At 44.6% G+C, this 26072-nt stretch overlaps 1 protein-coding gene across 3 annotated transcripts in view; it reads left to right on the forward strand.

Annotated features, from left to right (window-relative positions):
- The window catches only part of sema6bb (sema domain, transmembrane domain (TM), and cytoplasmic domain, (semaphorin) 6Bb), a 73347-nt gene extending 55497 nt beyond the window's left edge, over window positions 1-17850 (forward strand). For all 3 annotated transcript variants that reach the window (XM_037249088.1, XM_037249087.1, XM_037249089.1), the window contains 5 exons: window positions 584-763; window positions 1185-1325; window positions 1647-1724; window positions 3735-3793; window positions 12976-17850. In XM_037249088.1, the coding sequence (XP_037104983.1) occupies window positions 584-763; window positions 1185-1325; window positions 1647-1724; window positions 3735-3793; window positions 12976-13865 (1348 nt within the window). In that variant the 3' untranslated portion in view covers window positions 13866-17850. The remainder of the gene's footprint in view (window positions 1-583; window positions 764-1184; window positions 1326-1646; window positions 1725-3734; window positions 3794-12975) is intronic.
- Window positions 17851-26072: the final 8222 nt, after the last annotated feature.

Below are 26072 nucleotides of genomic sequence, written 5' to 3' on the forward strand. Positions count from 1 at the left end.
TTTTAGATTTGCATATTTATTTTCACTTGACCGGGACTTCAGAGCTTAGTTGCTTATCTTACGATTGCCTCCGCGCTTGTTTTTATAGCACATAAAGAACAAGACGATTGAATATATAACCGGTGGCCGTCTCCGCCCGGCGTTCCATCCTTCAGCCGTAAAACTTTGCATTCCCGCTTATCTACCTCTAAACACAAGCCGTAATCTCGTCAACAATGATGTTCCCCTCGCAGCGTAAAAAGATTTTTGCGCTAGAAAACTGGGCGTTGAAAGTAACGGCGAGCGCACGCTCGCCATCGAGGATTCGCACTGTCACTCAGACGCTGGGAGGATTATGAAGACCGGATAAAAGGACGCATCGGGGACAACACAACTATCGGAGTCCAGTCGCGCTCCTCTTTTGTTCCCGAGACAAGCCCGTTTGTCCAACTAACGAGCCAACGTCTAACCTAATTAGTGTACAATCACATTAGCATTGCTAATTATTTCCATTCAAATCCCATTGCATGTTTTCTTTCCAATGCACAATATTTCATTTCTTGGAAAAGAAATGATCCCAAACCCTCATCTGTTTTGTGCGCAGGTACCAGCTGAATAAAATTGTGGTGGACTCGGAAGCCGGGCCGCACATGAACCGCACGGTCCTGTTCCTGGGCTCCAGCCGGGGCACCGTCCTCAAGTTCCTCATCGTGCCCAACCAGGACAACACGGTCACTAGCAGCAACATCTTCCTGGAGGAATTGGAGGGCTTCAACCCCGAAAAGTAAGACATATGGATGAGCACAAACTGTGGCGCAACACATGTAGACAGACAATTTAACGAGCATATATTTTCTATCCTGTGAGGAGAACAATATTACAATGACTTAATGAGCTCAGTTGCTACTTGTACCTCAAGGCACTGCTGTGTAAATGAACTTGGCTAGCATAAAAGGACATAAACATCGCTAAAGCTAATGCGCCATTCGGGGATCTTCCGGCTGCACTTTTAAACGACGCTAAGCACGAGAATAATCAGCATAACAACAATGCACACGAGCGAGCCCTCGTTTGTCCTCTTGGCATTTACTGGCTTTTTTCTTTTTAATTCACCGGCTTGTTTTTCTTTTCCACACTGATTAAAGCTCCAAGATGTTATTTTGTTGTTGTTTCTTTTTCCCCCCGTGCGTGTATTGTTGTCGCAGATGCGCCGGTGACTCTCCACAGGCCAGGCAGCTTTTGTCTCTGACTCTGGATCGAGCCAGTCACACTCTGATCTTGGCCTTCCCCTCCTGCGTGGTGCGAGTGCCTGTAGCGCGCTGCCAGCGCTTCTCGCGCTGCATCAAGTGAGCCCGACACACACGCATGCACACGCTCAAATTGTCCATCTCGAAAAAACAAACTGAAATTGTAATAAATCTTACGCAAATAAAACAATAAGTGTGAATTTTCAAAAAGAATATATTGCTAATAAATAGTCTGAAATTAAAATGCCCTAGATGAAATTCCCACAGCTGTAAAGTCCTTTGGAAATTCCCGCACAAGCAGGAAATCAATCCCTAAATTCATTTCATGCTTGGAAAAGGATAATGGCACTAAAAGTGGCAAGCGTCTATTCTCGCAATCCAATTCTGGGCGCGAGTGTGACGTTCGCTTTTCTCGCGCAGAAACTGCATCGCCTCCAGGGATCCGTACTGTGGCTGGACCAGAGGAAGCACCTGCTCCTTCCTTCGCCCTGGAACCAGGTAACTTCAACCCTATCTTGTTCTTGCTCTCAATTACGTCGTACAATAGTGCTCGGTGCTGCCCCGGCATGTTGTGGCGCAATGTGGTACTACACAATTGCACCACTCTCAATTTACACTTTTCTAGTAAAAAAACAATCAACAAAAAAATAGATTTCACCTGCGATTGCTTTTATTACTAAATATGGTCTGCAAGTCATGCTTTGAGAGGACCATCTGTGCGCTCTAAGTGGGTTGTCAGTGGCGCGATTGGTTCAAGATGTCGATGGCTACCGCGGCACCACGCCGCATCTTCTTTCACTTAGCCGTGCACATGCGCTCACCTCCGCCGCCGTCTCCCTCCCGCGCTCGGCTCATTGAATTAGAAGCTCCGAGAACACAGATGCCGAGCCAAAGAAACAGACACGGCGGGCCCGTAAAGACCACCGCGGGCTGCGCAGAGCCCTTGTGTGGCCTGTCCTGATTTGATTTAAGCGGGTCGCTCCACTCGCCCATCGATCCTGCTTCCAGTTACGGGGAGATTCCTCCAGGCATCTTGCGAGGTCGAAGCAGGACCATTTGAAAAGACGTCGTCATGGCAACTTATTTTTATTATTATTATTTATTCTTCGTTTTTGTTTGTTACTCCGCCAGTCCATCGAAATATGTCTTTGTGAAACGGGTCGGGGGTGTTAAAAAGTTGGGAGGGGGCGAGCACTGAAAAAAAATATCCGAAGTGGTGCAAATTGTTCCTCACGGGAGCGAAATTGATTGCAACATTTATTGCTCTATTCTCTTTCTTGTTTTTGCACGCTGTGAGAAACAAGTCAGATGTTTTTGAAATATTAATTCAATTCCTAATGAGATATTTTTGGCCAGCGTTTTCCATTCCGTTAATTTGACGGCCTTTGTGCGTCTCGTGCCGAGTGCTTCTCGGCTCTGTTTTGCCAGCTGTGTTTTCTTTTCGTTGCTTGGTTCTCTCATTTCGTCTCCGCTTCCTCTCGCCTGAGAAATTTGTAGCGAGCGCCTCAATTGAAAAAATTTGCCTTTACAAAGATAATAATCACCACTTTGTATTCATATCCGCATTCCGGAGGTTAAATAAGGTCAACAAAATATACTAAGCATTTGCTCCTGCCTCAATTCAACCAAGGTGTTTGTTTGCTTATGCAATCGTGTTTTTCTGTCAAAACATGGAGCCCGAGATTCCGTGAACTCTTATTTATCAGGCCATGAATACATTAACAGGTATGGCTATGATAAAATCTTCAGAGAGCGGATAGTAATAAAAGTGGAACATTTGTTTTGTGTTGGTGAAATTTCATTTGGATATAAATATGACATCTTTTTGAGACCAAAGGCTGCCCGAGGTGCCAAATTGAACACGCCGAGAACACAAGTGAGGTCTGGAATATAAATGTTGTGGTGAGATGTTTATTTATTTTTTTTGTAATAACCGCTGGAAATCACAACCAGTTGTCCATCGAGGTTATTAAAGAGGGAAGGATTTTCCGGAGGAATAAATAAATATCAAACTGGTGTAGCCCTCCAAAGTCTATTTCCGGTGCTCCCACCAGTGTGACCAATTTGGGTCAATGGTGAAACTCATAAAAAAAAATAATCTGCCACGATCTTATTTATTGCATTACACCCAGGAGTTTCTATTTACACCATCAATACAGAATGTGAAGAGTGAACATGCTGACCAAGACGTTTTTGCAATTCGGCTCATTAAGCTGCTAAATTAAACTCCCCGCGGGTATGCGTGATCTTTAAATTAGAGCCGTGCTTCGGTTATTAGGATCGTAATGGAGCCACAGGGGCGTCTTCATGTTCTCATTTTTTTCTTTTGTTTTGTTGACGAGCTTTTTACGGTAAAGGCTCGAGAACCTTTTGTTTGAGAAGACTTTTTAGGCTTAAAAATTCAGTTTCAATTTGATCACAATGTCCTAATAATGGACATATTAATTAAAAAAAATGAGATGAACTAGACAATGTCTAAAAATTGTTTTTGTGCGTCCTCTTTGACAGGCTGCCGTTTGAACAAGACGTCGAGCAGGGAAACGTGGCTCACTTGGGCGACTGCGACGGTAAGTGCAAAGTGAAGATCACTTATCTCAAGACAAATCAGCCTGAAGTTGCAAAAGTACTCACACCCCTTTAAACATAGAAGTAATGATTTAATTCCTATACTTAAAAGTAAAACAAATGGTCTGGGAGATAAGTGATATTGAACATTCCAACTAAAAAGTAAAAATATTAATGTTGAGATGAAAACATCAAAAATAAGCTAGTGTTCCCATAGCTTTGCTAGCATTGCAAATTGACTAGCAGAAATGCTAAATCGGCGAATGCTGTTTTTAAAAGCTCCTCAAAAAGTAAAGCGATCCTACCCTAAAAAAATGTACTTCTAAGTCACAAAGGTTTGGCACTCTCTCTCGCCATCGCAATAACCAATAGCAAGAGTTTGCACGCGTGCCAGATGAAATGCGACGCAAATAAACAGCGATGAGGCGTCCTCCCGCGAGAGTCAGCAGCGGCGCCATCCAACACAAAGAAATTCTGATGCTCTCATTTGGTGTGGCAGCTAGCTGTGTGTGTTCTCAGCTGACTTTGTTCATCAAGCTTGTTTACGCTGTCCTTAAATGTACGTGCGCTTTTGCATTCCTTCCATCAACTTGTGGCCAATTATCTTGTCCTCCAGCTGATTTCCCCTTCATGTTCACGTTTTCCTCTGATTTATGGAAATAGATGTAGGTGAGCCTCATATTATATATTAATCCATCTACTCCAGATGAGGTTTTGGATGCTCCCCTGACACACATGCAGACCTGACTTTCATCTTGGCACTAATTCCAGTGTGTGCAAATTAATCCTTTGCTTCTGAAAGTTGCCCAAGTTCATGTGGCGTGTGCTCCGTGTGAAAAGAAAAGATAAATATTGGATAATCACCGCGCAAATCCTGTTGGAGATCAGCACCCTTGTTTGATGTGACGCTCTGACTTCACATTGCTGGAAAAATCTCAGTGGGAAAAGGCAAAGGGAGCCCGAAGAGATGTTCAATGCTTACCGTGGATTAACGCTAATCGTTTGGAACCATATGTGGCTACTTGAGTTTTTTTGTCAAATAAGACCGTGTAGGTAGCTGACGCTGTAGCTAGCTAGCTAGTGGTTAGCTCAGGTTAGCCTGTCAACTTGAAATGTAAAATGATCCCGAACTTTGGGTTTCATCCTGGCTTGTACTTATTGTCACGAGTCTTATATTAGTTTTGGGAGGGACATTATGTTTCAGCAAGTCGATGAATAAAATATCCTAAAATTAAATTTGACGTAGCGGTCTTATCTGTACAGTCAATTGCAACCCAGCGAGTATTATGTGCTGCCAACATGATAGAAATTCAAACTGCCAATCATGGCTGTCACGATTCGGTTTTTTTCCCCCCAGTTCCTGATTAAATTTTAATAAGTCCAGCAGGCTTATTAAAAGCTATTCATTATTAATGTGCTTCCGTATTTCCTTTTTGCACGCATGAGATAATTTTAAAGCTGTAGAAAACTCTGATCTTGTCCCTGGCTTTTAGTCCAAAGTGAATTCATTTAAGTGTACTCATTCGCTAAGGAACTTGGTTGAGAGTGCAAAAGTAAGCCAAAGTTTTCCTAGCGTGTGCTTATTGAGATAAATTCGAAAATGATGAAAGGAAATGAACGAAATGTCATCCTCGGGTTGAAAGGGAAACTCACTGGCTGTTCTTCAAATTGACGTTGACATTTTAAAGTCCGCCGAGACGCCGCAAATGTAAATCAGGAGTGACACATTTGCGCTCATCACATCGCTCTGCTTCTGTCGTAACCCTCCGACGACTCGGCGAGCGCCGTGTTTGTTGGCCCGGTATCATTTTCCATTTGTTTGAATTACAAATAATAGCAAACGTAATCAAATGTGTCTCTTGAAATGTAAATATTGTACCAGCTAGTTGGATCCGGCCTTAAATTGTCATTGGATACTCGGACCTGCAATGTAGCTCGAGCTTAAGTCACGTAAAGTATCAACTTTAGCGAGCCTTTCTTCACAAGAGGGAAACTTTGCTTTGGAGGAGCAAAGTCATTTAGCGCAGTGCTTTATTGCGCTATCAAGCCGCACTGCTCCTTCTTTAATGCCTCTTCAGTCCAGTCAGTGCCAGACTGATTTGGGCTCTGCCTTGTCATGAGAGCTCAAAGGGAGATGGATATGACCTTGCTTTAGAGAAACAGAAGCCCCCCCCCCCCCCTGCCCCAGTCACATAGAAGACGCATCGGCTGCAGGGAGAATCGATTTTCATCTCGTCCCCTGGCCTATGTCACTTAAATTGATATCAAGGGGTGATTCCTCTCGGGGAAGAGCATGAGGAGTAGGAAGGGGAGGGCGGGTAGGGGGGGGGGGGTTGCTGCTAAATCACATCACCAAGTAAAGAGAGAAAGCAATGAGTAAAGGGCCGAGAGATCACAAGAAGAGGGCCAACTTTGAGGATGTTAAAGGCGGAAAGGCTTCGGAACATCACAGGCGAAGAGTCATGAGGGTGAACTGGAGGGGAGGGGTGAGGGGGGGGATCAAACAGGAAGCCAAGAAGCGTACCCCCCCGATGCGGGTAGCTCGTCCGTCCAGGCCTTATATCGCCTTCATTTTCCCTTTTCATACGTTGTCATCTCATCTACTGCTCCCCCTCCCTCCCTCCCTCTTTCTTCCCCATCTGACAGAAATGTCAAGTAATCCAACATGGCGTTCGCCTCATTTTGCTCAAAAAGTCAGAGGGCCAATTTCATTTCAAGCAGGGTGGAGCTGAGTTTATTACCTTTTCTCCGTGTTTAATGAAATAAAAATTGCATTCGCACACAGGCATGCACGCATTTGAAATATTCCTACGCTGCATTCAGCTGAATTCTTTTGATCAAAGCGGCGTGAGAGCTCCGCAATGTTGGAGGGAAAAAAGATGATGCCGGCAAAAATGTGTGAGATAGTCATCAAAAAGTAGCTCAAAGTAGAGGGGGGGGCAAGGGGCGGCCCTAGCCACCACGTAGCTCCGCCACTGCTGACCGAGAATCAGGTTTTCCTCTCCCAGCCAAACTCTGTCAAAATGGACTTAAATTCTACCGAGTGACTTCCCATCAGATTTTTCTCTCAGCGTGTTTGTCTGAGCATGTTTTTGTAATAGAAAACCGCCAACGCAAACATGGTAATGACTCCAAATGGATTCAGGCGTGGAATGGCGCTACAAGATGTCACTTTCACTTACGGCAGGTTGTCGCCGCCTGACCGTCATCTGGACCTGAGTTTGAAAAAAAACAAAATTCCAGTTCATGACTTCTAGTTACAACCCGTTCGTGGATAATGTATATATTTTTTTAATCAGTCAAATTTAGTCCCCCTGCAATTAAGCGACCTGCAAAATCCTTTTCAAAGCAAATAGCTGCCACTAGAGGGCGCCAATGGATTTCTTTTGCTCTATGTAAGTTTTTCAAAATCTGCAAATAGGTGAATTTGCAAAAAGGGGGCGCTGGCACGACACGTCGTACCCTTTCCGCCGTCACGGCTGCAGAAGGAAGCAATTAAGGCGTCGCGAAAATATTTCCTGAACGAACACGGTGCTATTTTGACTCCTGCAGCAGCGAGAGGCAATCACTCGGTAATTGAGGTCCGCCGTTGCGGTTGACGGAACATTCCTTTGTTTGCGGCGCGTGGTTAAGGTACACAGCTGACTGTTTTTCTTGGCAGGACGCCGAAAGTTGCGTGCGGCTTTTGTGTGCAGGAAAGGGAATTTGTCGTCAAATTTACGGCAGCGGTCTGGGCCGGTTCCACTCTGCGGTTTTGGAGGCGGGCCCGCGTGAGGGTTCTGGAAAGGCGACATGGCTTCATATTGACATTTGCAGCTGCGAGAAGCAGACTGGTTCTTAATGATCAATGTGTTGCCTTCCAAGCGCAACAGTACGTTCATTTCTTTTATTTTTCATGGCTGGGACTTTATAGCTTGTAATATGTTTGGATTCATTATGTAAAATAAAATAAAATAAGGGTTCGGGTTAGTAGAATAGTAAAAAAAAAGCAATTGACTCGTTCTTCGCACAGGATAAAGAATATATACCTTTTGAATATTCTTGAATCTGCCTAGCAACATGCCAACATCAAGCTTTTCCAGGATATATCAATAAGCCTTCTCTTTGTACACTTTGCCTGCATCTCAGATCCAAAATCCCGATCTTTTATTTTTCCACACTCCTCTGACTTTGACTTCCCCCTTCTTGGACACTTCCACATCGATCCATTTGCTCTCATCTCGCTGCTGGTCGTGGGGGAATCTTGAAACAGTAGATGTTTGCAAAATGAACAATACAAGAAAGTGAATTAACACCACAGCTGCTGCTGAACAAGCGGGAGGCGAGGGTGGTTTCTCAGACGGCCTCCTATGCTGACATTTTAATCATTTCCTTTGACTCTGTTTTATGTCTGCCAGGAATCAAACTAATACTGGAATGCTGGGGGGGGGTGAACATAAAAATCGTCTGGTGGGTTTACATCGTGATCATGATGTGATATACGGACGCGGCCCGTTAGATAGATTAAGCCGATTGATTTTGGGAGTGAGAGATGAACCCTCTGGGCGGATTGTTTGCGAGGAGCCGACCCGCTATTGAGTTTATCGCCTGTTTAGTCATTCCGAAAAGAATGACTGTTTCACGTTTTCCCTTCAATGAAAATATGAATCATCGCCCACCTGGGTTTGACTCGAAGCCCTTTTCTGAGAGCGCCTCACAGTTTTAATTACTGCAGTGATGGTCATGTTTCGACTGACAAAATAGGTTACATCAGAAATCTTTCCATAAGAAATGTGAAATCAGCAGTAGAACTCGGGACTGACTTTTTTCTGAGAAATATGACAACGCAACAGCTGCATGGCCAGAAGAAAATCAAATAACTATGCGACTATGGACAGGATTAGATGAGATCAGCTGACAGCAGTAAATGGTGAGAGGGGATTGTAGCACCACCTGGTGGACGAATACATAAAAAATACTAATTGAAATTGTTTACAGTTGTGCTTAGAGATGATTGCGCCTCACTTAAGACGGTCGAGACTACCAAACAAGAGAATCACTTAAACTTTAGACTCCAGAAGTTAAGCGTGGAGAGTCTCTGGTCATATAAAAATACTGGCCAAAAAGTGGAGGTAAGTCTGTAAATCCAAACGAAAGCCAATCCTGTGAAATCTTAGCCATGGACTTCTTTCTTTGTTTGGCTTGGATGAAGCACTTCTTAATCAGCTTTTCGCTCCAGGTCGACCGGCTGGTATTGGGGCGAAACAAAGTCCCCAGTCATAATTGGATCTGTAAGATACAAATTGGGAGAATTCTTGACTGGGAAGAATAAAACCGTTCATGGGGAGCCAAACAAAGCGTCTGATTACAAGGGGACAGGAAGGGGGGGGTCTGACTCAGTACCCCCAACAACCCCGCTGATGATTTTAACACACAGCTTTTCTCCTATGCAAATTTAGACTTTTAGAATTTTTCACGAGAAACAGATCGAATTGCTCAGCATTTTTTTTTTATTGCTGGTGATTCTTATGTACTTTTAATCGCAATCGCGGTTGGCGCGCATAAATGTTTGAAGAGTTCACTCGTGGCGGTCGGTCAGCAAAAAAACTGGCATGTCTGACTGGTTCCGTGCAGGTTGTGTTTTTATTTTCCTTGCATCTCGGCGAGCTCCCGGAGTGATCCGGATCTCCTCCTCGCTTGAAAAGCCTGTCGGGGAGGAGCCGTAAAGATTTTACAGCCATCCTGAGGGTAAACACGCTTTACGAGCCTCAACTAAAACCCAACTTTCAGCCCAAGTAAGGAGAATTCCCGTATATGTTCTTTAGTTTTTTTTTTTAAGCACTTTAATTACCTCGCTTGAGATGATTTGATGTATATGGTGCTTTTCTTGAGGCGTGTACAGTGTTGCCCATTTTTGGGGGTGCCTCCCCAAACTTTCCGCCCTGTAGAAAGTGTTTGACGTCTATTCTCGTCAATGGCAGCGAACGAGTTAACTTCTGCGAGTCAATACCACCGCATCGTTACTAGGCCTCGTTTTTGAGCCACGGGGATAGCGAGCGAATGCAAGCGGTCTCGCTTAACTGTGTCGGGCGCCTGCATCTCTGCCCGACACATTAGCATGCGGCGGGATGCTAGCTCGTGGCGATGGAAGCCAATCAGCTCAGCGGCTATGCGTTGACACATCCTTAACCCATCTCGTTGAGAAATCCCTCCTGTTCTTACTCAATATCCCGTTAGGGATGGACATTTGTCCTTTTTTACATAATTTTGAGCTAGAATAATGTACATCTATAATGGCACAATTGCGCGAAGCTGCCTTTGGCAAAATATCATTGTATTGAGTCACTCCATGGTTTTTCATCCCTATTATTAATACACAGCCGAGAAACGCGGCCACCTCGGCAGCTGAAAAATTCATCAAGTGCGCCTGTGGAAGATTCACTACGTGGACCGAATGCAGCCACCTGTGATCCCGACATGAATATTTCAAAAAGGCTGCTGATAAGCAGACAGGACACAGGGAATTAACTTGGCCACTACAACTGTATAATTTATGATACAAGGCAACGCTCAGCCTGTAATTGTGTGATTGCCCACAAGCAAGCCAAAAAATGTTTTCCGTGCCCTTTTCCTCTTTATCACACTTAATAGTAGCGCCATCACTCAGCGGATTCACACTCATTAAAAAAAAAACAACAACAAGGCATTGGGGAGAGCTATTACTTTTGCAGTTAGGAAATGTTGGACTTGAAAAGAAAGCAGTGGGTGGCATTTCTTATTTTTAGTTAAATGTACTCAATCAGTAACCAATCAAGATTTTTCCTGAAGCAAATTAAATTCTCTTAAAAAAAATGCCTGGTAAGATCAAATATCTTTCAATCATATTTTGAGATATTTCATCTTGGTTCAATTTTAGTTTTGGTCATTTGTTAATAAATGTCTGACAAACTTCTCCCTATAGCAAGATCAAGAATTACAGCACACTTATCACTTGACTTAATATGCTGTTGAAATTAGACATTGCATAATGATGTTTGTCAGTCATCGGAAGCTAACGCTAAGCTAATCAATACATCCAACAGCGCTTCAGCTCTGCATTGCATTCGGCTAGAACATGAAAGTTGTTTAATGAGAGACGTACGTTTTATTAAACAACTCAAAACTCGCCCGGCTTGCTGACGGCACATTTTCTGACGACAGGAAGCTCGCAAAAAAAAATCCACTTGCTTTTTGTAATTTCACACTTGATGTGTGGGCAGACACTCTGGAGAGCCAAATATGTGCATACAAGCAATTAAAAAGTCACTTTTGCCACTTTAAAGCAAAGTAACGAGTTGTTTTGATGGCCTCGTTGAGCGTGTTTGCTCTGCCGTAATCAAACCGAGCAAGAAGAAGGATGCTTGCGGACACTTGTGACAGTAATCGTTAAAAATCCATAAAGCATCTTTGCATTGGTGGCTCTGCGGAGTTGACAGCGAGTATTAAGATGTCAAAAAGTGCACGATATGCTGTTTGAACGGGGGGCAGCAGAATAGCCATTTTTGACAGGTAATGACGTATTATTTTCAAAACCGCCAGCGACTTATGTACATACGCTCGCTAAAGATGCGTGGAATCTGAGAGCCGCTCCGGAGGCAGTTCGATCGACGGGAAATTGGTTTCCGGGGGTCTTTGATGGCCCCCCGACACCCCGCTGGGATTTCATTTTCACCGTCATGAATGCATCCGCTGTTAATTTGGGCCGATGGTGCCGGTTGTCTGTACAAAAGGCAGATTATTAGCGACACGCGCTCACTTTCCGCCGCTTCGAATGAGTTTATCTTGGGAACGATGCACTCTATTCATTACATTGGCGGGAAAGAGGTTTGTATGACGTGCATGTTGAGTTTCGACGGAGTTGGCAGAAATTTGGAAAAAACAAGCAAGTGGGTTGATGTGGAACATTTTTTGATACAGTGCTGCCTTGAGATAAAGTTCACTTTGTTCCATCTCATCTTGCCTCTTTGAAATGAATGGAAATGATGAAAAATAAATTTTTTTTTGTGGGTACTTGAAAAGCCAAAATGTTTTTGGACACTGGAAATTGTGTTGATAATCGTTCCCAAGGTGAATTGAATTGTTTTACTTTTTTATTTGTATCAATGTCTTGCTAGGAATTCATTTTATTTACATCTGTGAGACTAATGAGCACATTTCAACAGGATGTGTAAAAGTGGCCCACCAAAAAAGGAAAATCAATGAAGTGGGTAATCAGTTCAATTCTACTAACCAATTTATTGATTGTGGCTCATCTCTCCTTCGGGTTATCAAATTGCCAAGCGCTCGTCTGGCCTCATCAGTCGCAATGTTAAACAAGCCGCACGATGCTTGTGGACCTTTTCATTCATTTGCCGCTCGATCGGAGGGCGAGCGCGGACGAATAAAATCGAGCGCAACTCTCGCGTATATTTTATTAAAAAAAAAAAACTGATTGCGCAGCAGCGACCTTGATTTGAAATTGTACCCGAGTTCAACTTTTCTTTGTGGATGTTACAAGCTATTACTGCCGTCATGCCGTTGATCAAAGCGGTGGGAGCTAATGGAAGCGATGCGGAGAGAGGATTAATGGCTAACAAAGAGGATTATTTTTTTTTATTTTATTTTTTTTTTCCCTCTCCCCCAACCCAAGCAAAATTTCCCTTTTGTCGAGTGAGGTGAGCACGTCACGCTGACGCCGCAATCACGTTTTCTGATGAAGGACTTAATTAAAACAAAAATAGGACATTGATTGACCAACCAGGCGGGTTGATTCATTCAAGTTGCAGTCAATAAACACTTGCCACTTTGTAGCTGGGGGCGGGAACTCTCATCAGTCGTGTGGCCAAGCCTATCGACTCGGCTGTCAAATAGAATAGGCTTAAATGATATAAATAAATATGATATGCAAGATTGCGCTTTCACTTGGTCTTCACCTCTTTCAACGCTAAGAAATGCCGTAATGTCCCAATTAATGGCGCAACTGTTTCTTGCCTGTAAAGCGACTGTTGTGAGACATGCTGGCGTAAAGAACCACTCTCAATCAAGAAGACGCTTTATCAGAGCTATTAAAATCACTCTCCACTTTATGGAATGAAAGTCATTAACCAGCACAACCCATCCAACCACCAAAGACTTTCTACGGTGTGCCTGTTGACCAAAAAGCTTTCCTGTGCATTTTTCTCCCCAGGATTACTTCAAGAGACGTTCATCAAGGAGCCGGACGGCCTGGTGTCCGTCAACCTGCTGGTGGTGTCTGCCGTCTCGGCCTTCGCCACGGGCGCGCTCTTCTCCGGCCTGGCCGTCTGCTGGATCATGAGTCACCGACACCGGCACGGCCGCGGCGCCAAAGGGGCCCGTCGCAAGAACGACAAGGAGCAGAACATACTCGGGCCCGCCCGCAGCGGCTCGGTGATGAGCGTGACCAGGACGGGCGGAGGCGATCGGCGCAACTCTCAGGTGGACAACCCGTTTGTCACAGCCAACGGATGGCCCAAGGGGGACTTGGACCCCGGCCTGCTGCCCACACCTGAGCAGACGCCGCTGCAGCAGAAACGGGTCATGCGACTGCCCGACACCGACTGGGACCAGAGCCAAACTTTCCTCACGGCCGTCGGGCCTCCTTGCCCCAACAACTCGGTCATCTACCTGAGCTCCAAGTTCCTGCAGGGAGGCGGAGGCGGCGGAGGAATGGTCCGGATTGACGAGCCGGGCGAGGTTCTGTTGCCGCCGCACGCCGAGCGCCAGCGCTACCTGATCCTCTCGGCCCAGCGGGGCGGGAACGGCGCCGGGCGTCCGGCGGGCGCCCTGAGGAGCTCGGCGGGGGACTACATCTACCCGAGCACGCCGCAGGAGTCTCCGGACCGGCGGCGGGTGGTCTCGGCACCCACGCCTCACGCGGACTACGGGGAGCCTCGCTGGAGCCACGAGGCGCTCAACTACAACGGCAACAACGGCGTGCCGTACCACCCCCAGCGCCTCATCAGGCCGGAGATGCACGGGCTCCGAGGTGGACTCGGACAACTGGCCGACTACAGCCACCTTCTTGTAAAGAGCGAGAGAACCCCGAGTGTCCAGTGAGGTCACTGAAATCTCTCTGAGCGACCCCCCCCCCCCCTACAACTGGAAGAAACCAATCCGCCCCCCCTCCACCTTTTACTTTCCCTTTTTGTCCTCTCTCGCCGTCATTCAACGTTCTGACGTCATTCAGCCGACTGGAGGGAGAGAGACGAGACGCAAAAGGGACACTTGTACTCAAACATGGCCGCTCCTCTTTGGGCGCACCCCTCTCGCTCTGCTAGTGGTACGACCCGCGGAGCGCAGGACACGGTTATGGGCTGCTTAAGGAGGCGGAGCCTCAGGGCGAAATGATAGCGTGGGGACAATGATGGACGATTTGGACTTATCGAGGCACGATTGCGATGCCACCCCTTCACCACCGTGTATATTTTACTTTGTGCTTTTCTTGCCCCGCCCACACACGGAGGTCCGCGTGCGTTTGTATGTGTGCGTGTATTTGGGACTGAACCGATTGGGCGTCAACTTTATCCCTCCCCGAACACGGTTGAAGCCTGTTAATCACATTTGGACATGATTTGGGAGGAGTCATCGTGCCAAAGTGTGGGTGCTCAACTTGCAGTGTTATTTGGACAGGAAATTAGCGTCGACTAATCAACGGAGGCTTATTTATTTCAACACACCATTAATCGTTTACACCCCGCTGAATGCTTAACAATCAATTCACGGGATAATCGTTTTTGATTATGCCCATCCCGGGGAAGAAGTAAACATTGCGCGTCCTTGTTACGAGCCAGCCGAGTGAACTTGTGGACCCTCGTCATGGCCGTTTAAAAGCTTAACATGCGTGAAGGAGAGCAATAATCAACAAGAGGAAAACCAGAGGATGATTTTTCCAATCTGTTTTCTCAGTAAAGGGCTTTTTGGGAAAATGAACAAAGCCCCTTTTCCATCGCGTCCCCCCCCCTCCCTATCGGGTCTCATCTGACCTGACCTCAAGCTTGGCGAACGTGAGCTGCGGCCGTCCGGTGCCGTCTCACTCGGGCGGCTCGGGAGCTCCATTCAGTTCGCTCGTTGCCAACACTGAGCCTCTTTGTGCGCTAACAAATAGCCGCTAAGAGTCAGACAGCTCGCCTCACGGAATAGCAATGAGGAAGGGCGAACCCATCCATCCATCTTGGGAGATAAGACAGGGCCCGGCCCAGACCAGCCCAGTCAGTGGTGGCTTAAACAATATCACAAGCACTCATCTACTTTTGCAATCTAATATCGGTTCCATAGAATTGCTTCAACGGATTCCATTGCCTTTCTCTTGGCTACGTGGCTTCCAGTATGTGTAAATGGATGTTACATTTTGTCCGCTCATATTTCAGTTTGTGTCGCCATGTCAATCTCATCCACCCAGAGACTTCAGAATCAATCATAAGCTATGAGGGTGCCTTGAGATATGAGCAATTGGCTCACGTTTGTATCTCAAAACACTTGTTTTAAATCATTAAAGCATTAAATATAATATAAGTTAGTGCTACGCCCACATTTCCGAAACCAATGTGACTCGATTGTGACGCGATGTTGTGAAGTTTGCTGCCGCCATCTAGTGGTGGGGGTTTGAAGCGCGGTTTTGTTAACCAATCCAATCTCAAATTCATCCTAAAAGGGCTTAAATAGGCTCTGGTCCTTGGTGACATCAGCATTTTTTTCTGTCCTCTGATTGGTTGGTCATTTTAAGTATTATGGCACCAAGTGATTGGCGTCAGGCATGACTCAGCGCTCTGTCAGGACTTTCTGTCCCACTGCCAACCGTCATCCCTTTTGGCGTCATCACTCAGCGTGCGCTAATAACAGAAGCTGCATTCAGAAGACAGACGGCCACTCCGTTTGGGTCTGGAGGCTCTCACCGCACTCCCCGATGTTTTGTTTTGCTTTTGTCTCGCTCGCATCCTTTCTTGCCTCTCTGTAGACGGAGCGCTTCATCTGATGTCAATTTCAAACATCCCGTCATGCTTATAAATGAACCCATCATGGATGCAGTGATGAACAATTAGAAATGTCCTGATAAGAATGTACTGTAATGGCTTTTTTTTAGTCAACTCTTTTCATTTCAAAGTTCTTCCTTCTATTTAAACGCCAAAGACCATTTTCCTCGAGCAGCGGGGTGTCTCGAGAGTGGCGCAGCAAATAGCCGCCGGTGCTGTCTGAGAAGGATGAAAGCAAGAATGGAAGAAGACGAAGATGAGGTCATGCGGGGCGAGCGTGTTTAAGTCGCAGCATTAGCGCTGGAAGCAGGTCATTAGCGTCGCGGCGCTCTGTGTCTCGGCGCCGAGTGCGAACGAGGCGTGCTCGGTCAGCCGTGTCCGCTTAAACATGCCTGATTAGCTCCAGTACGCGGTGGCGGTGTGACGAGGCCGAGAAAATCACTGCGGTCACGTCGGCCCTCTCGACAGCGACCTGCGTGATCATTCGAGAAGCTCATCAGGGGCATAAAACACACACACACATGGAAAAGGGCCTCTCGCACGCAGACATTCAAATTAGAGTATCAAAACTCACTCAATATTTTTTCATATTATCTGTCGACGTGTTGCACCAGCATTTGTGTCTGTTCCGTGTTATAAACACCACAGTTAGCATCGAGCTAAGCAGGATTTACCAAGGCTGAGCCTATGTATGCTTGTTTGAAATACACAATGTAATTCTTGCTTTGAGTTTGACAGTAAATGTAAGTCGGGTCATTTGTATCTCAAGGCACCAGCGTACTTTTATTTGCGAACTAAGAAATTCAGGTGAAGCGTCATCCTTACGAAAGCCGTCGTTCTTCATGCTGCCACTTTTCATCCTCACCCGCTTGCCACCTCCTGTATTGTGTTGAAGCACTTTTGTTCACATGAAAACCTTTTTTGTCCCCCAAATCGACAGGACACGGTCAAAGGCTTGTTATGTGCTAAATTGCTTTACTTGTTCCGCGTTTGTGCACCCACATAAAAAAAACACACATTTATGTCTTGACCCTGCTTGTTGCTATCGATCAGCTTGTGTGTTGTTCATGTGGGGGGGGGGAAACTTTCAAAAACAGATGAAAATCAAGAAGTTGCTCCAAGAAGAACAATTTGATTTCTTTTTTCTGTAGTCCACACTTGTGTGATGAAAATCGAGTCCAAGTCGATCCATCGATGATATTTTTTCAGCATTGTGTGTGTGTGAAAGAGAATCAGGGCTTAAGAGAATGTGTACATGGGAGCACAATAAGAATTGACAAACAATCTGCTTTTTTATTATTTTATTTTTTAATGTAAACTTGATGTTTTTAATCAGCACTGATCTTGTTTCCTTTTGGCCTGTTTGTTTTTCTATGCTTTGTGAAATAATGTGTAATTTAATTCTGATTCTTCTGTTGAAATATGCTTTGGTGGGACAATGAAGGTGAAGACTATCACGTTAGGGTTCAACGGGGGTCACATAGACCTGAGGTTAAAAAAAACGGGGGAGCTTCCTGCGACCCGCCCCAGCCAGCTGTCAATTACACGACAAGCAACCATGTGTACATAATCTTGATTCTTTTTGTGTAACTTAAGTGCAGTAGCTGCATGTCCACACAGCCTCTGTTTGTGCGCGCGCCCGCGCGTGCGCGTGAATTTGTACCGTACGTTCAAGTGCGTGCTCGTGTCCGCAAGTCACACGTGCATGCGCGATGTCGCGACTGCACAACACACATTTGCACTACATTCCATTTACATTCTACGTCAAAACATTACACAACACTACATTGCAGTAAAAAAAAAGATTGCACAACACTGCATTAAATTACACGAAAACAAAGAAGCCACATGACGTCACGTGACAAAACATGACATTGAATTCTATACAATACGCTGCACTGCTCTACATGACATTTTCTAAAATGGCATCGTAACATGACATGACACGACAGCAACAAACAACAGGACATACCTTTGTGCACTTCTCCGCACATTGTCCCATGCTCTCCCCTTGTCACTCCGCCTGGAGACTTGTCACTTTTCTTATTCTAAATAAACCACTCGGACATGAAGCTTTTTTTCTTGTCATCATCAATACTGTACGTTGTACATAGTGTTTAACTAGCTTTTTTTAATATTGTTTTTTTTATGCCACATTCTACCTTCAGCGCCTATGCAGTTGTAAGACCATTAATATCCACTAGAGGGAACTCTACCCCCCTTAAAAAAGTAATGACAAACATGTAATACCAGCGTTAAACACGAGATGTCAGCAGAGCCTTATTTTATTTTCTCCTGTTTACTGTCACTGTTGGATTTACTAGGTAAATTAACGTTTTTTGAATCCACATACTTTTTCTTCTAGACTGAAAACTTTACTTGATGTAAGTTCCAGTTTCTGCAGCCGCTGAAATACACCACTAAATTGGCATCGACCAGCGACCACTAAGCGGCACCAAACAGCAGTCATTAATAGACGTGTCGCTCCTCGCAGGGGTCAAGGGTTAAAATCAACATGGCCGCCGGCATTATTGACATTTTTAATTATATTCAAGCTGGAAAGATCAGTACATTATCATTGCACATTTCTCAGAACACAGACTTGAAACCTGAGGAAGAAAATCTCGGTACACGCATGTGTCTCAGGCGCAATGCCTTATTACAGCAGGCAACCTGTCGTGCCCGCAGAGGTGTAATTGGAATAATCAGCAGGGTGTTAAAGTCGATATTTAGGCCTAATTGGCAAATGATAACGATGTACAGCTTCCCGTCGGCAATCGGTGACATAACGGGCACATTAGACGGACCCAAGTATTGGGACACCTGGTGTGCGCGCAGCAACTTTTATTATATTTGCCCCACTGGGTTGTTTCTTCCACATTAGTAGTTCCGCAATAGCAGTTTGCTCATTAAAGTTCTTCCGCCCTTCTGGCCTTGAGGAACCCCTTTTACGCAAACCTCCACACCTCTTTCCAACGTGGGTGGCTCTTTTTTGTTTTTTAAACTCGACAGCTTGGTCTGTAAGGTGCGTCTTACCTAACATCGCCACCAAAGCACCTGACACCACGTCCTCATCTGAGCCGTCGCGTCTCCTCATTGGCTCGCCTGGATCCGGCGGAACAATATATTCGCAAAGACGTCTGCCAGCTATTTACTCATGTGAAATATGGAAAAGCTGTTGAATGCGTTACCTCCAGCAGCCCGTGGAAAGAGTTTTATTCGTAGATTTAAACACGAAGATTTAAACTTTTGGCTTTAGAATAATTTTACTGGTCGGTGGGAATCCTGCTTGATATTCCGTCATAGTTTCAGCAAAGCTTCTAAAGTCTGAATCAGATTTTTTTTGGTTCTCCAGTTGTTGACGTCAGAGTTTATTGGGGCAGTGGAGCAGAACACAATTTCATCAACGAGGCCTTTTGTCCTGTCCTGAATGTAGACTTTTTTTTTTTTTCTCAATCTCGTCCCCCGCCACTAAATGTCCTCTTCCTTTGTGTTCCACGCCCGCACAAAGGTGCGTTTGTCGGCATTGTGTGAGCACGCCATTACCTCGTCGCCATTGTCCTCCCGAGCACTCGAATGGGGAAATGTAGTTGTTGCCACGGTAACGTGGTTCAAAGTTCAATATATTTCAGATGCGTTTAGCCGGGATGTAAAAGTGCTGTAAATTGAGGCTACGTGACGAGACTTTGAGTCACGTCTACCTTGTCCGCACCGCGCTGTGCTGTTTCCTTTTCCCATTAAGCGCTATACGATGTTCCTGTATGTCAACAAAAAAGCCCTCTACGCCACAAAAACTGCAGTGGATGACCTTTTAGTTCTTTATTAATGCATGAGCACGAAAGTGCAACGACCCGAGTGACATTGTGGTCACAAACATTTATGAGATGTCTCACAAAATAGATTTTTAAATGCAACTCGGATCTCTTTTGGTTGGTTGGCTTAGAAATTTAATTGACAGGAGAATATTAAAACTTATTTCAAGTTAATTTGGTATTTTTACTTGTTTGAATGATTAAAAAAGTAAGTGTGCCCATCTACTTGCATGGTTCTGAGAAACGGCTTCATAATTAACTACAAATATTGGCTGGGCCTCTTTTGAGAACGCCGATGAATCACTCGGAACATTAGACTCTTTCTCAATTAGTTCTGTATAATTACAATATCGGCAGCAGCATAAAATATTGCTTAGCACGTCCGTCTCGCCGTTGACAGGTTCTCGGCTTCAAAGCTTCGCTGAGGCCCTCCTGTGTTGCATTTTGTTGCCCGTGCCGGTCCGGGGTGTCGAGCGCCACCCGTTTGTACCAAAGCCACATAAAAGTCACACACAAACATGGCTTCGGGTGGAAGTGTGTGTTGTGGTTTGTAAATGTGTGTCAGTGTGTCAGGTCCGGCTTTGCTGATTAGCTCCAGCGCTAGCGCTGTGCTGTAAAACCATACGAGGGCCGGATTAGACCAATGGAGATCGCCAGCCGATAGCGCACGGTTGGCCCATTAAAGATGAGGTGGGAAATTGAGACAGTGACCCACACTCGCTGTCTGTTTAGAAGCGAAAGAACATTGGAACGGAACAAAATGACCAAGTGAGCAGGCGGTGTTTCCATGCAAAGAAGTTAAGTATGTCAACCATTTGGTGTTGTTGGTAAAACACAAAAATGTAGAATAAAAAACACAAATTATACAGCTATTTATTTGAGCACTTATTGGAACGCTTATATTCTTTATCTTCCACGAAGAAGAAAAAATATTACTGTAGCTTACTGAGCATTTGTGACCGTCTTGCTAGCTGTATTTCTGCGTTTCTACTGACCCCAAGTGGCCAAGGCACACACAGGCGCATCGTAATTAAAAAGCAGATTTTTTCATCCTACACAATTCCTTGGATGAAGAGTTGTGACATTGAAAGAAATTCATTTCAATTTATTTAGAGGTTGTCATCACTGTGACCATATACTTTTGTACAGATTTCGAGATCGACACCAGCGTCACACCACTTTTGTCTAAATAGTCTCTAGCTGGAAAGATGGAGCCCATGTTTACCGTTAACCATGAGAGCATCTTATGATGCGTCGCCATGACAATAGATGAGCAGCTGCGTGTACTCATGACAGTATGCGCTTTTGTTTGTGTTTTTGTGTGTGTGTGTTTGTGTTGCTCTCCTCAATAGTGGGATGATAAGATCTTTATTCTTTGAGCATTGCGAGGGCCGTTCCCAAATGGGGTCAAATTGACCGCCAGTATAAAAGATGTTTACATATTTCGAGGTAACGGGAAGGTAAGCACAGGAATTGAACCAAATGATCAACGGTGTTACTTAACTTGTACTTGTACAATGCTGCGGCTGGCTGATAGAATGAGGAAGCTCAAAGCAAAAAAATATTTTGTCTATTTCTATGGCCGTCCATAATCCATCTGCTAAGTTTGTCTGAAGCTTGCGCAACCGATCACAAGTTGCTGTCATAAGATGGGGAAGAAGCGCACTGTGACAGGAATTTCTTGTTTGTATTCTTTTGCTTCATGCCGGCGCAACAGTTCGAGGAGGGAGAGGGGGTGTGGACTTTTGCAAAAGTTTTCATTTGGGCGGGAGAGCAGAGATGGCTGTGTTTGAATAAAGCAACAATATTTGATTGTTTGGATTCCATAATAACATTTTTATACAGTTTAAACTAGAGCTGGAAGGATTACCGTAGTTTTCGGACTATAAGTCGCGGTTTTTTTTCATAGTTTGGGTGGGGGGGCGACTTATACTCAGGAGCGACTTATATACATATATATGGTTTTTTTTCACTTTCTTGGGCATTTTATGGCTGGTGCGACTTATACTCCGGTGCGACTTATAGTCCGAAAATTACGGTAATCAATGTTTTGTAACTTTTGGGGACACGCTGTTTTGTTGGAGCAGCTTTTGAAGCATCTGTACTGAACATTAATTTCGAGACGATGAAACACGGTTAGCATGCGCGTGAATCGACTTGTCTTCATTAGCTTGTGAATATTATGCACATTACTTTCTATTAGCATTCTCCTCGGCGGCTGAATTAATGCATTTAAAGAGTATCCAGTTCTGTGAAAAAAAATTAACATGACTGCTTTGGATTTTTATCATATAATAAAGACACAAGGCAGTTATTAGCATGTAAAAAGGAGAGTGGTATTTTTCTTCAAAATATGGTAAAAAAAAAAATGCAAACGGACTGTGAAGGAATTTAACCAATCATTGTCAAAAAAAATTATCTTCGCAGTGCCCCTCTTCCAAAAAAAAAAAACAACAATGCCCTTTTTGACACTTCTCTACCAATCTGGGCCACTTCCAAGTACGTACCGTCTCCAAAGTATTACATGATGTCTGCTGATGTATAAACAGATATGCAGAGTTACACTGTACTTTGCTCAACTTCATTTTCTCGTTGGCACTGCGTTGACGTAAAAAGCAGCAAATATAATTCGCCAAGAATGTTAAGGCGGCGTAAATATTGCCTTTATCAAATTATAATAATAACGCTATTGTCCGGGAGAAAGGTAGTCTTGCAGTCTGCAGTTGTTTTTCTTCCTCTACTTTGGTGCAATGTGAACAAAACTTGTTTGTCTCAGGTAAACCAGATGGGGGGGGGGGGGGAACAACAACATTAAGAGTTGCAGTAATGATCTAATTTCCTGTAACGTCGCTGTATTAAATATTGCCCGGAGGCATGTGTCAGAATAGAAAGTGTGAGGGCAAGCAGAAATAATGAAGGCACATCAACATTCTTCCTGTAATCCAATTTATTCGACAAATCAACTGCGTGCGTGGGTAATAAATGCGGCTGCTAGTTTTTGATGAAATGCTTCAGAAATGTTCGTTTTTCATCCGCGTGAGGCAGAAAGGATGCAGCATATTTATGGAGAGTAACCGGGATTAACTACAGATTGGAATTCTTTCAACTTGAAGTCATTGTCTCCAGACGCGCACAACGGAAAACAGCTGTCGCCACTCCCTTAGTGGAGTTGAACAAGAGTCAATCAAATCATTGTTTTTATATGCGATGAATAAAAAAATCTGGTTCCTCGTCGATTTGAGATATAATCTGGATTGGAATCGTGAAATGTTGACGTGATCGAGGCTTGAGATTGATGTTGGAAAATAAAATAGCAGCAGTGGAATGCCACAAGGCTCATAGCTCTGCCCGGTTATGTTTGTTCACGTTGACACATTTGAGCTGCACGGTTTAAAGCAAAGATTAGGATTTCAGGATGGAGTTAGGATTCCAAATCAGACTACAGTGATGGTTTCAAATAAACATTAGCATTTCAAATTAGCATTAGCTGTCCTGATCATATATATAAATGGCGATATGTTTTTGTTTTTCCTGTGTGTGTACACTCCAAGTTGTGTATGTTGACGCAGGGAATTCAGGTGCGGTTCTGCCTCAGCCTCCAGGACAGGTCATTAGTCTCTGCATGCCATCCGCTCGAAAGGCGCCTTTCACCTTAACAAGCCTACATTTCTTTCCCCGAATCCGCAGCAGTAAACAGGCTATGACGTGTCAAAGGTCCTCAAAACACTGATTCGATTCCTGGACTTGAGCTAAAAAAAATCAAATGTACGTGAATATGAAATGATTCCCCATATTGAAATCAACCGGATTAGCTAACATTTTTAAAAACATATGTTGTGTCTCGACACGTGTTTGGATGCACATATGTGTGCTGTACATTTGTGGGCGTTACCGTACGCTCCGGCCGGCCCGATGATTCATAGCAGACGCGGCACGGGGTCAGGGGCCCTGCACACTTGTTGTCATGGAAGCAAGAGCTGCAAAGAACAGATCCGCTTTCAGTATCATCGTTCGGATTGTCGGGACACCCGCTCGGCCAATCGGCTCGCTTGGCTTTCACGCAGCGCCTCTTTCCGTGTATTTTGTGTCTTGGTGAAATAAGAACTCTGGTGTCTTGATGGAAAAAAAACAAACCTTGAGACTTGTCTTAGAAAACAGGTTTTGGGATTTAAAATAAGGTTCTAAGACTCAGTTAGGGTTTCGAGTGTGGATTTAGTAGCTCAACATTTCCGTTCTTGTCGAGACGGCAAACTAGTTGAGACTGGAGCAATGAGTCAAGTTGCGGCGGCAAAGTGCAAGTAGGCCAAAGCAGTTGTTTAAGTTGGTCAGATAGTCCAGACGCTTTCCTGATCTTGTTCATCTAATTTGGTAACTTCTGTCTGGTTAATGACTGCTCATGATGGCCCATAAATTATATTGTAAGGACTTCAGCCACATAAGATTTGCAGGCTCACGAAAAAAGATTTCGACTCATTTCCGAGGCCCCTTCAAAGAAATCTAAACTTTTTGTCCCATCTGTGTTTTTGTTTGGATTAGTCATGTTTGTTTTGTTATTTTCCCCATTTCTGGCGTTTTTTTGTCAGCCCGGCCTCTTGTATCCACCAATCAGCGACTTCGTCCGCTCCAGTCTCGTCCAGGTGTTCCTCATTGTCTTGTCACTTTGCTTTCTATCAGTCCTTGTCAGATTTTTTTCTTATTCTTTCCAATCCCATATTTTCCTTTTTGTCCTCCACCTCTCAGTAACCCTCAGCCTCCTTTCATTGATGCCATTTCCTGTCCTGTCATAACCTGAGCAATCTCCGTTTTCTTTCTCCCGTTGATTCAAGCGTGCAAAGGAACGAAGAGACGCGTCAGAGACATGAAAACAGGTTGGCTCGGTTCACAATGAAGGGCAACAACAGCAGATGGGATCAAGGCGAGCACTTCTTGCCGAGATGGACGTAAGTCACAGCAGGCAACATGTCTCCATCCACTCTTACTTAATATTTTTTTGTCTTATGTGTGTGTGTTTATGTCACAAGCGTAATCTCTGCCGTAATCTTCTTCGGGTCACAGAGTAGATTAATGTTCATTCCTCTATCCTCGCATCGAGAGCCTCGTCACCACGCCAACGAGGGAACGGGACAGAAGAGCTGTTTTGATAAGCGGGACAGATAGCCACGTGGGAAGGGCAGTAAATCTCAATTTAAATTGGACACCCGTCCTTTAAATATGGCAAATAAACAAGACGGCGTCATGTGGTCGCTCAGCTTTTGATTTAGCGACGCTAGCGGCAGCTGCCGAGAGAGGACGTGAGGTTACGAGGGAGCTGAAGGGCAAGTTAGTTGCTTTAGCTCGGAGGATGTCACATTTGTTGTTGGGTTTACCGTTTTACCTTTACAACCCCCCGTTAGTGTCCTCGTGTCTCTGTGACAGCAACAGGTCGCTTCATATATGCAAAGGCCCAAGTCTGAGCAGATGTGCTATTTATAAATTATAAATAAATAAATCACTGTATTGGTCCATTAGTAAAAATAATTTATGTTTACAAAAAGTCCAATTACAAATAAAACAAATAATTTTGCAACTCTTAAATGCCCCAAAAAATATTTTGTTTCTTCTTCTGTGACGGAGATAAGCATGAGGGAGGGCTACAAGGTGATGTCTGCCACCTAGTGGTGAACAGCATGAAACAAAAACAACAATTGGTGACAAAGAGTGAATATTCTATTTTATATTCCATTTTTGTGTCGTGTTGATAGTTTGTCTGCTCACTCCCCAGTGGAGACATTTTGCCAAATATGGCAACACTGTAAACATTTGCGATTTACCGACACCGCCCAACCCCACCAAGCCATCCGGCGATGATTCATCGCAGGATTATTATTCAGGAGAATGACATTCAAAACAATCTTTATAACTCTCGCCGTGTTTATATGCGTGTGTACATGACTGCGATGACAACCGACAGGAGGAAATGCCCGGCGGCTTTAACACACTGACCTATTGACGTGAACCTTTCAGCAGGTGAAGCTCGAAACCAAACCAGATTACAGGATACAGGGAGGGGCGAGCAAAAGAGTGAGAGGGGGCTTAGAGGCCGTCGGAAAGAGGAGAAGCGGAGAGAGCTTTCAGCGGGATGAAGGAGAGAAGAGAGGATTACGGGCGCTTGGCTCCCAAAATAATCCGCTCGCCGTTGCAGGATTTACATACATGCCGGTTTCGCCTGGTCGAATGTGCGTCGAGCACACCGGGGATGATCAAATACGCAAAAGTGAAAGCCACAAAGGGCCTTTTTATGACTGACTTTGTTTTTCATGTTCTTATTTGGTCCCTTTGTACTTGATAAGAATTACAGATATTTAAAAAAAGGAACTCGTGCTGACTTTGGACAAAGCCAGGCAGTGTAAGAGTAATTTAGACACAAACAAAGAAGAGTTTCAAAGCTACTGTAACGTGCACTCTTAGAACTGCTGTCTCAAAAGCAATGCAAATTGTGCAAA

Source organism: Syngnathus acus, chromosome 4 (genome assembly GCF_901709675.1).
Source record: "Syngnathus acus chromosome 4, fSynAcu1.2, whole genome shotgun sequence".
Lineage (NCBI taxonomy): Eukaryota > Metazoa > Chordata > Actinopteri > Syngnathiformes > Syngnathidae > Syngnathus > Syngnathus acus.